Consider the following 12,000-nt stretch of genomic DNA (forward strand, 5'->3'; position numbering starts at 1 on the left):
AGAAAGACAAAAGACAAAAAAAAAAAAAAAAAAAAAAAAGAAGAGAGGGGAAAGCCTGTTTTTTCCTCTTTTCTCTCTGCTCTCTCTGATCCACCATTTTTGCAATGTGACGCTCTGCCATCACTGCCACCACCACCAAGGCTCTCACCAGATATGTTTCCTGGACTTTGGACTTCCCAGCTTCAGAAACTGTAAGCAATAAATTTCATTTTCTTACAAATGACCAAGTTCCAGTTATTTTGTTATAAGCAAAACAAACGGACTAATACACCAACAATGCCCTACTGTAGTTAGGAAGAAGGGTATTTCAATCAATGGGTATTGATTACTCTTTAATAGGTTAGAAAATATTGGCTCCAATGAAGCTCATCTTCAGAAATATTTTAAAAATCCATCTTAGAAGAGCCATTAACAAGGAGTGATTTTGCATTTCTGTTAGGAATTGTAAGGCCATTCCCTTCTTGTAGATGCAATAGCTCTCCGAGGACCACACCTTTAAGTAGATCAATTTTGGCAAAATCCTATTTGAAATGTGTTGTACCCTGACTAGGCAAGTTTTGATGCTTTTTTTTTTCTATTTAGACATTGCAAAACCAGTCACTAAGCAGATAAAAGGAAACAAATTGGGAATAACAGCACTGATAAAATGGAACCTCAAGAGGTGAAGCCCTGGAAGAGGTATCACCTTCACAAATAACTTACAACATCTTCCACTAATCTTTGATCATTTTATTGGTTTAGTTTAGGGAATGTGATGTCACTGAAATATGTGTATCATTGTGGGTATTCAAAAGTTCCTGAGTCAGATGAGGAACCACCACATATTTCTACTTAAGAACTATCTTTAAATGTGTTTATAGTTCGATGTTTTGGAAAATTTAAAGGGTGGGGGGCTCTTAAAGAGCCAGGGAAATGAACTGATCATAGTGATTAATAAATAGATAACATTTGATATTTGATGCAAAGTATTATTATTTTTATTTTATTTTGGTTTGACTCTTCTTTTAAAAACAGTTCTGGTTATAAGAGACTGGAAATAGGAGAGCAAAGGAATTAAGAGAAGAAAGAAGGTCTTTCCTGATTGGAAAAAAGTCAACAACATGTTGTTACACCTGCATTCTAAATTTGAAATCTAATTCTCATTAGGTTAATTCATACTTGGTATCAATGAAATAGAAAGCGTTTTCCATTTTAAAAAAAGTCTAGGTTGTATACAGAAAGAGTATTCAGAAAGGTAAATGAAAGTATTTAATAAATAATAAAATGTAATGACTTTGTTGTAACATTCCAAGCAAGGATTTTTGATGTTCAAGTTGCTTTGAAGTTCAAACTGTCGGGTTCGTAAGAGGATGGCTTTAAGTTGAGTGTGTGGTTATATATTTATGCTGTGACTTTTTGTACCCGAAGTGTATGTGAAAGCTTTCTCTTTTGTCAAAATGAAGAATAATAAGCAGCATTAGATTTAGAGATTGAAGCTGTTGATGATTGTGCTACAAGTATATTGCATTTCTTTAAATCTCACTCTAAATTTTTTCATTTAAAAATGTTTGTTGTTAGTAACAAATGTTTAATTAATTTTCATTCCGTATAATTTTAAATAGTACTTGATTTTTAGAGAAAAAGTGATTAGCAAAGTAGGGAAAAGCTTACTCAGTAGTTGGTGACCTACTTTCCAGGTGATAGCTGTGTAAACTGCAGTTATAGTAAAGAGGATAAAATAAAAGTCTCACCTATAAATTACTCATATCTGTAGAATGGTTTGGAGCTTACATGAAGCTGCAACTTTGCTGTTGATTTTGAGAGGCAGAACTTGAATAGAGTCTCCCAGAGGAATGAGGAGGATAGACAAGGGAACTGTCATCTTATTGATTAATTTCAGTTTAACCCAACATGTGTCTGATTTGTGAACTTGATGCAATTTTGGCTTTTCGAATAGAGGAACAGGATGACAGTTGTCTCTTGTGTTGGAATTCATATGTAGCATTAGCAAAATAACCACAGAAGGACCTCTGAAATGTGGAAAGAAATAAATTGCAACCTTACTCCACTGCAGATAATCAATAATGTTACATTTCGTGGCATGGCACAGCCATTTTATTTGGATTAATCTAAGTGAAAAAATTATATAAGTCTTTGGTATGCCTGTTGCACATCGTAGATAGTTAAGTTGAGGCCTGGGCGACACCAAGATACCAGTGATCAATAGAAGAAAGTAGGGATGGTGTCTTTAAGAAAGACATTCTTTCTTTCCAACACTGCTTTCTCAGCTCCCAAAGGAGCTCTCCCAACCCTGTAAACTTGACCTCTGGAGCAACCACAGCTCATTCATTCTTAGAGCTGAGACTGAGTTTCATTGTTTTCAGTGGTGAATTGTGCTACTGTTTGTAGTTTGGTAGAAGAGTACCTTTGGAAAGTAGTTTATAAAATTTACATGCTCTTTTGTCTACAAGGATTACCTTAATTCTGAAAATGATTTAAGGCATATCAAAAGTGTCTCACATCTGTAATAAAAACAAGTAGTCTTATTAAAAAAAAAAAATTAGATGTTAAGGTCCTGAGGATGAGAATCTCATTTTATTAATCCTTGTTTTTCTTCAGTCTCAAGTAAGTACATTACACTTGACAAGTATTGTTAAATGAAAGATCTTATTTAGTTCTTTTCTTTTGTCCTATATGTTTAAGGTCCTATTCATTGGAATGAATTTTTCCCTATTGCTGATGGTGATCAGCAATCTCCAATTGAGATCAAAACCAAGGAAGTGAAATATGACTCTTCCCTCCGACCTCTTAGTATCAAGTATGACCCAAGCTCTGCTAAAATCATCTGCAATAGTGGCCATTCCTTCAACGTTGACTTTGATGACACAGAGGACAAATCAGGTTGGCTTTTTTTTCTAGTTTTGGTGATGGACGATGGGTTTGGACTACAATCTCTCATCTTTCATATTTTATTTTTGCTAGACCTGGAATTTGCAAAATTGAAGCATAATTTTTCCTTCCTGTGAGTTGAGATATCCTGTTATAAATTTGGACCTCCAGATAATTTTATCTTAAAACAGTACAGATATATTTAGAAAAGGGTATGTTGTGTGATATTTTAAAATTTATCTTAGCTTGTTATTATAACTTCACTAAGCATTTATCATTATGAAAATATTGAAATTAAATAGTATTTTATAAAATATTTTTGATTTGTTTTTGCAAATTTTTAGTCATAATTATTTTAGCATTTATTTACAAACCTGTAATGCCATTTAGCACATGGTTTAATAAAAAAGTAGTTTAAAAAAAATCTTATTCTTTTATTGTAATTGCAAAAATAATACACATTCATAGTAAATACAACAATAGAGAAATGTATAATAAAAATTGTCTCTTTCTTCCTACAATCGCTCCTGACGTAACAAATGCTATATTCTTTCATAATATTTCAGTGCTTAGTCATGTATACACATGTTTATCATGTTTGCTTTGCATTTTCTTCTTAAAAATAAATGTGGAAGAATGTTATATTATTCTGAAATTTTCTTCCATTTGAAAGTATTCCATAAGTATCTTTCCAGATTAAAGTATACAGATCTAATACTCTTGTTTAAAAAGTTGAATTGTATTAGCTATGCTTGTATCATAATTTATATACCACTCTCCTAACAATAGACATTTAAGGGGGAAAGTAGAAGTTTAATTTTTTTGAAAAAGGAATATTTGAAACACCTATTTACAATATATTCCTTATTAATACTCTTCTAGTCTTGTAATAAAAGTTGTGTTTGATTAGTTCATGGATAGTGTGTTTCACACTGTGAATAAATAATGGACCCACCAAATGAAACTTTAGTTTGTTAATTTATTAACTAAATGAAGAAAAAAGAAAGCATTTCCTTAAAATGAACATATAATTCTTCTTCAAGCATACCTACTGCCCAAGTATAGAAACTGCCCAACGTATCACAGTTAAAAGTAAGATGAAAGATTAAAGAGAATCATATTTTGAAACACTTTTTAAGGCTTCTGACAAATTATTTTTATTTTTAGTCTAATATTAGGATGATGCTGTATTTGCTCTATTAATTAAAAAACAGTTAATTTTTTACAATCCTTAATTGCAAGAAAATTTTCACTTATTATCTCATTTATTTTAGTAATAATATCTTGTATTTTATGTAAAACTTTATCGTTAGCAAAAATTATAAGCCCACACTGGTTTCTTCCTCATATTTTTCCAATTCATAAAAGCGATATAATTTCATCAAAGCATTATAAAAAATGCATAAGGAAGAATGAACACATGGCATTTTCAACTTGTTTTGGGATGGAGGGACCTGGCTTTTTATATGTATTCAATTGTATTTCCTTCAAACCTTCGGTTTTGTGAATCTAGGTTAATAGACATGGTTGATGTAATAAGTACATTGTAAAAGTAGTCCGTTTTCTACCTGTCATTGTAGTTTAATACTGTTTATATCTCAAATATAAAAACACACACACACACACACACACACACACACAAACTGAAGTTGCCCACTCCTCATTTTAGAATAAGAAATGATTAGATTGTACTTCAACTAATATTTTTAGTCTTTTCTTTTTATAAATGTAGGCACTCTTTTTTTTTTTTTTTCCTTTTTGTCTTTTTTCGTGACCGGCAACGGATCGCAACCTTCAGTGTCGGGCCCGCACCAGACCGGGACTGGCAACGGGATCGCAACCCTCGGTGCTGCGGCCGCACCTCGCTCAGCCAGTGAGCGGACGGTCTGTATGTGGGATCCGAACCCTTGGCGGGAGCGCCGCCGCACTCCCAAGCGGCGCACTGTAGCAGTGCGCCACCAGGCCAGCCCTAAATGTAGGCACTCTTAATGGTAAAAAATTCTTACTCTAATTTCCTCTATGATGATCCAGGTCTCTCTCTCTCTCTCTCTCCCTCTTTTTTCTGTTCCTCTCATTTTCCCTCTACTTCAGATTAATCAGTAAAATCAGTTTCTCTGTGTTTCCAGATTTGATGCTTTGTCTGTGATCAGTAGTGGGTGCCCATTCCCTACAGTGAAGGTCTTGCTTCTATCCAGATCAAAATAAAGTTACCAGGAATAATTGAAAAAGTTTATAAAGTAGTTTGTACTCCTCTGAGACAGAAGCTATATAAATAGGGGTCATTATTCTTATTCTTGTTTTCTCAAGATAAATCAAAAGAGATTTGCTCATGGTGGTTCTGGGGATTGAATAAGTTAAAAAATAGAAATCATCACAGTTAAAATAAGTTGTTGCTGATTTTTTTCCGTTGGTAAACTATAATAAACACAAAAATACTTTTTGCAGCAAACTACTTTAATTTGAATAAAACAGTTTCCATTTTGTAAAAAAGCCATTCTTGGCCAAAATTAACTCTAAATCCCACCAGTCAACAAACCACAGGCATGAAATCTTCTTTCATGGTCTTTGGAGGGCTTGTTTGGCGGGGCAGATCCATACCCCATGGTTAACCTGGGAGGAACCTCACCCTTTGGAATTTTAATAGTCCCTCAAAAAGGGAGCAGGTGGATACAAAATTCTCTAGGAAGAATGCAGTCGGCTGTGGTAGACAGGGGACATAGTACTCTGATGAGGAAAGGCAAGGCTGATCTCATCCCAGCTACTGGTCTTTCTGGACTCATACAGGATCTCACCTCTTTGGGAACCTTACCTGACTGGCATTGCCACTCCTGCTGTGGCTCCTGAGGCATCCCAGGCTTGTCCCATTACAGAACTTTCCACACTGTGTTGTAACTGCCAGTTGGCTTCTCTGTCTTTGTACTGCGCTAGAGACTCCCTGGGGACACCAGATATGTCTTAGTCACTGATCTACCTAGCATGGTGCGTGGCAGACCTACACAATAAATGTGTGTTTAAGTCACAAAAAAAATTATTTGCATGATGCTTGTTTATTTATTTATTTATTTTTTAAATACAGAATTGCTTTTTTATTTGAACTGGACAGTACACAATAGTGTCCCCTAGTGAGGCCATACAGACAATGGCAAGGGTAGAACTCAGACCTCCATTCCCAGATTCATCACCTCCTGTAAGACTGGAACCTTCTCTGGTCTTATCCCTATGCTTTTATTTATGGCATTCCTCCCTTATAAGCCCTTTATTATGACCACCCAAAATCCTGCCCATTCTTCCAAGCTTATCCCTTCCCTGTGATTTCCCCAGTACACTTGGACTCAATGGAAACTTGTTTTTATTGAATAAACTTCACTCTATTTATTCACATGGATATGAAATGGGTTCTAGGCTGTGTCTGAGATCCCAGTGGCAGCTTCCTGTGCATCTACAGGGTGAGCAATGAGAGGTCATCTCATAAAGCTGCCTGCAGAGTCAATTCAGGTACAAGAGGTTGCTTAGTAAGGCAGAATATTGATTCTTTCACAAGAGCAGCTGAGGAAGATCCCAGTGGCAGCTTCCTGTGCATCTACAGGGTGAGCAATGAGAGGTCATCTCATAAAGCTGCCTGCAGAGTCAGTTCAGGTACAAGAGGTTGCTTAGTAAGGCAGAATATTGATTCTTTCACAAGAGCAGCTGAGGACTCTTCTCTTCCAAAGTGGACCAGCAAGAAATTCTGCAGCTCTCTTTCTTCTCAGCTCTGGGAAGAGTTACTTGGGTGACCCTATTCATTATGCAGATTAGGTGGGAGGAAACACTTTATCCTGGAAAAAGATGTAACAAGGACCATCCTTTCCTGACAAAAGATACTTCTCCCAATGCTCCTAGGAATGCAGAAATGTCTTAGTAAGGAGAATAAATGAGTCAGTCTATCAAGGAACCAATCCCCTCCTGGAAAGGAAGGGATTAAAATCCTGAACCTGAGCTTAGGAATGAGGTTTAGCCTTATTTAGAATAACTTTGAGTTGATAGGGATGGTCTGCCCATTTGTAGTCAGAAAAAAAAAGACAGTAAGAGTTTCAGAAGAAGACTCACCAGAAGGGAGAGGGAACCTGGACTGGTAGCCTAAGTTCGACATTAGTCTTGAGATTTTGCTATTCTGGATCATGTGTGATGATGCTTGTTTAAAGGTATGGAAAATACCATGATATGCATTAGGGTACAGAGTGCATGAGCATATGTAGATTAAGTCCCAATAAAATTAAAACCACCAAAAATTAATTAATATTTTTCATTTAATACCTAAATAGTTAAACATTATTCATTGTTTAAACCTTTAATTTTTAAAGGCTATAGTACTAATTTTAATAAATGAGATAGTTCCTGGCATATCATAAGCACTCAATAGTTATTAGTAACTAATAATAATAATAGTGATGATGATGATGATGGTCTGTGTCCTTTCTCTGAGAGATACGTGTGCAAATTTTAAAAAGATGTCAAAAGGAAGGAAGCTTCTTGCTAAGAAAGGCCTTCTAGGAATAGCTGTAACTTAATGGATTCAGTGATTGTTCATTCATTTTTATCTGTAGAAACTGTCAATTTTTCAGTTATAATCTCATTATCTAGTTCCAGGTAACTTCCTGAAGTCAAGCAAATTCACAAGATCTTCAATTATATATTAAAACAAAAAAACAAAAACAGGCTGGCCTGTTAGTTCAGTTGGTTAGAGCTCAGTGTTATAATACCAATGTCGAGGGTTCAGATCCCTACACCAGCCAGCTGCCAAAAACAAAAAACAGAAAACCCAAATGAACAGATAAAGATATGAAAGGGTGTACATACTTTAAGTGTGCGATCCCCCTAGGAGCCAAGATGTCCAGAAAAATGAGGTGGTAATCTATGACAATGTGACAATTATATATTATAAGCCTTTATTGTAATTATCTGTTTCCTTCAGTCGACTGTGGGTTCCTTGAGGATAAGGATGGTTTTGCTCATTACTGCATACTTAGCATTGATAGTTGGCTGATACTAAACTCTTAATAATCATTGAATGATGAATGAATGATCACGGAGTAGCTTGGTGTGTATACGCTCAGAGCAAAAGTAGCCAGATTTAAAGAAGGCTGTCCTGGCTTCATAATGAATACAGACCCCCAGTGACTGGGAACGTCCATGTCCTTCGGTCTCTCTCTATGGTATCCTTGCAGATTTGTGCTCTTTGGCTGGTCTTTCCCTAGATTCCAAGCAAAACACAGATGTGCTATTCATTTAGCTTTACTTCAGAGAACCAGTTCACCTTACAGTGATAAAGCTATAACTTTCATTAGATTCATTAGTTCTTAGAATATAGTCTTTAGTGAGTCCTGGGTAACTTCAGTAGGAACCTTACAAACTAAAGTTTTTAGAGGAGTACTTTTCCAAGTTAAGTCTGTTATTTTATCTTAGTAATATTAATTGATCCAGGTACTGTCCTAAGCACTTGGGAAACAGAGGACCAAGATAATTTCTGCCTTGAGGGATTTTGTATTCTAGTGGGACAGTCTGCAATTGCATAAGTAGACAAATGTGGTAGTTTTTAAGTTAATTTTTTTTTTTCTGATCTTGTTACCAACCTTGGTTATCATTCAAGGCAGGTTATTACAGTGTAGTTTAGGAAAATGAGTAGGGTTAGCAAATTACCAACAATTTTTAAAAGGTCAAATTGAATAAACATACACATTTCTAATTTCACAGTACTGTTGATCATTGCAGCATATGGCCAGTAACAAAGATCCTTGTACTAAGATATTATATTTTTCCTGAATTTTTATGACATTTAACTGGTTTCTTAATCTCTGTAGAACTCTTACAAGAGTGTGTTATTTGGGCCGGCCTGTGGCTCACTCGTGCGGCGCTGGTAGCGCCGAGGCCGCGGGTTCGGATCCTATATAGGGATGGCCGGTGTGCTCACTGGCTGAGCGCGTAATAACTTCGTATAGCATACATTATACGAAGTTATACGAGGCCTGGGCGACACCAAGATACCAGTGATCAATAGAAGAAAGTAGGGATGGTGTCTTTAAGAAAGACATTCTTTCTTTCCAACACTGCTTTCTCAGCTCCCAAAGGAGCTCTCCCAACCCTGTAAACTTGACCTCCGGAGCAACCACAGCTCATTCATTCTTAGAGCTGAGACTGAGTTTCATTGTTTTCAGTGGTGAATTGTGCTACTGTTTGTAGTTTGGTAGAAGAGTACCTTTGGAAAGTAGTTTATAAAATTTACATGCTCTTTTGTCTAAGTCAAAAAAAAAAAAAAAAGAGTGTATTATTTGGAATAGATTTTTAAAAACATTCTAAATGATAGGGTAAATGGATAGGGTAATGTATGCCAGGTGTGATTTTGGAGATATGATTATTTGTTTTTAAACATAAAATGGAGATAATAATATTTATTTAGTTATCTAGGTGGGAAAGTAATATGAATAATTTAACATTTGAAAACACTAAATCATTCTCATAAAAAATAATTTTGTTGCCATTATTCATTTTATACTGTAGCTATTTTATTATAGACTGTCTCAAACTGAGTGATAAGTGAACCTTGCTTGATATTTTGACTCACCTTTTCCCACCCTCTGTTCTTTGGAAGAACACTGCTCCAGAAGAATGGGCTCCATAATTAGACATTTGCTGATCATAATCCCAGGCTGGATATTTTAGTTGAAAGATTCAAATGTGGAGTCCAAATATGTACAGTGTAAGGCAATCTTTGTTGCTTAACTAAGCAGACCTGTGCTAATCTGGCTGTAAACTCTGGACTCAGAGCAGACTTTCCAGAGATCAACCATCATTCTTGGATGTTTCCCTAACAATGTTTGTTTTTTTGTATCACTTTCTTTAGTCAGAGCCAGCTTGCTGGCATCTTCTTCCAAAGTCAATTCCATATTAATTACTAAAGCTCTCTAATCTGCTCTTTATCTATGAAGGAATGACTTTATGGTTCAGCTCAGGTTTTATTATGCAACAGCAAGAAGAAAAAGGAAAAGAAAAAAAGCTGTTGATTTTTCTTCATTTGGAATGACCTTGCATCTGTAAACTGTACAGACCACGTAATGTGTACAGACTTTCATATCACTCATGGAACTGTGCCTTTTAAATTAATTTATCTTTGACTCATCTTCAAACTTTATTTAAAGACAAATAACATATTTTATTCATTTATTCATCAAATGTTTATTGTGCATCTCCTCTGATAGTTATCATGCCAGGTGATGGGTATAGTAGGGACCCAAACAGTCTCTGCCCTCATGAACATTGCCCAGTAGGAGAAGAAACAGTAAAAGTGTTCTGTTTTTAGCAGGGTAAAAAAAGAGTGAGACTTAGAATCTGATCTCAGTGGCTCGCTCTTCTACGTTTCAGACTGCTTTGAAAATAGCTATCTTTATTTATTGTAAAGAAATCTAGATCTAAATGAATCTAAAAGGAGCCCCAATCATTCAACATTCCAAAAAAGTTTTATTACATATGCTGACAAATTTTTCCTTGGCAGTTTTGAAAATTGTAGAAGTTAAGGTTCACCCAATTTAATCTACTAATTAAAAATGGATAGACGAACACAAATACAGACAAGGAAGCTGAAGCCCAGAGAGGCCTTGGTGAGTTTTGAAAGATCACATAACTTAGTGGCTGAGCTGGGACTGTTCCCAGATCTGCTGATTCCAATCACCACATCAGCTCTTAATCACTGATGTTCAACTTCATCCAAATCAAACTGAGTAAGGAAGACTGAGTTCACCTGTACTGGTCAATGTAGACGACAGTCTGGATCATTCTTTTTCCTATAGTATAGCTCAAAGAAAGGTCTGCCTTAGGCAAATGTATTATCTTTTCCCTTTTTCCCCCCTTTGCTGTGTGTAGAAAACTGCATATGATAATTTTTAACATCTCTTGCTTCTTATACAAGGCAAGTCATTCTTGACAGGTTTTCAGGCAATATTTATGTGGCATTTCTGAAGGGGAAGGTAATTTAAATCATGCTATATGTTAAGTCTGCACCTCACCAATACAACACTTAATTCTATTGGATGTTGAGGGAAGTTTAGTAATGGTTATGGTATTTGGCATCCAATAAATACTTCTAGCCTCCCACATTCTTTCACCATGCCCAATAAAGATTAATTAGGAGAGGACGGTTCAGGGCTATGTCTTCTATGAAGAAGTTTTTCTGTATACTTAAAGACGTTATTCTATTGCCAGTTTTTGAGATGATTTTTGTTGAAGGAAAGTACTAAAATGTACTTTGACTAAATGACAAAGATATGATAGATTTTTTAAAAAGTTAACTTTATTCTGTATTTCATGTTTCCCCAGAAATACAGAATTCAAGTACAGAAGATGTGCTTGCTTTGCCAATTTTTATGGTAATACAAGCCAGGCAGTGATAAGTGCTTTGTGTTCAATTTTTTATTTTTACTTTTATGACAGCAAGGAGGAGGTCCTTTACTAGCACCAGTTTTTAGATGTGGAAGCTAAAGCTTGGAAGTTAAAGAGTTTGTCCAAGATCGCACATTTAGTAGAAGAGAGCATGAGCCCAGATCTTCCAATTGCTGAAGCCTGTGCCTGCACTACAAGCTCAGACTAGACCTCTTTGCATATCACATTCTTATTCAGAGAGGCTGGTTCATGTGCACTTTTTTTTTTTTTAATTGAAGCAATTGATTGTACGTATCTGTGGGGTACAACGTTGAATATCAATACCTGTGTGCAATATGTGATGCTCAAATTAGGATAATTAGTATGTATATTCAACATTTCACAATGTAATCATTTTTTTTGTTGTCCTTTACCAATTTCTCACTAGCACCCCCACCCCTTCCCATCTCTAGTGGTCTCAATTCTGTTCTCTCCTTTTGAAAGTTCAACAAATTATTGTGATTACTGTATCTTTCTTTTTTTGTTTATTTGTTTATTTTTTTAGCTCCCACTTATGAGTGAGGACACACGGTATTTCCCTTTCTATGCCTGGCTTGTTTCACTTAACATAATTTTCTCTAAATTCATCCATGTTGCTGTGAATTATCTGCACGTAGAGCAATTCTTTACCTTTCAGAAATTCTAATTTCTTCTACTTTCTAACCAGTGTGTCTGTTGTGATTT

At 35.6% G+C, this 12,000-nt stretch overlaps 1 protein-coding gene across 1 annotated transcript in view; it reads left to right on the forward strand.

Moving 5' to 3' along the window:
• Positions 1–12,000, forward strand: part of CA13 (carbonic anhydrase XIII) — a 32,789-nt gene that overhangs the window by 2,815 nt on the left and 17,974 nt on the right. Inside the window, exon 2 of the mRNA XM_008592623.1 lies at positions 2,683–2,880. Within this exon, the coding sequence (XP_008590845.1) occupies positions 2,683–2,880 (198 nt within the window). The remainder of the gene's footprint in view (positions 1–2,682; positions 2,881–12,000) is intronic.

The sequence above is a fragment of the Galeopterus variegatus genome, unplaced genomic scaffold, assembly GCF_000696425.1.
Source record: "Galeopterus variegatus unplaced genomic scaffold, G_variegatus-3.0.2 Scaffold8109, whole genome shotgun sequence".
In the NCBI taxonomy this organism is placed as follows: Eukaryota; Metazoa; Chordata; class Mammalia; order Dermoptera; family Cynocephalidae; genus Galeopterus; species Galeopterus variegatus.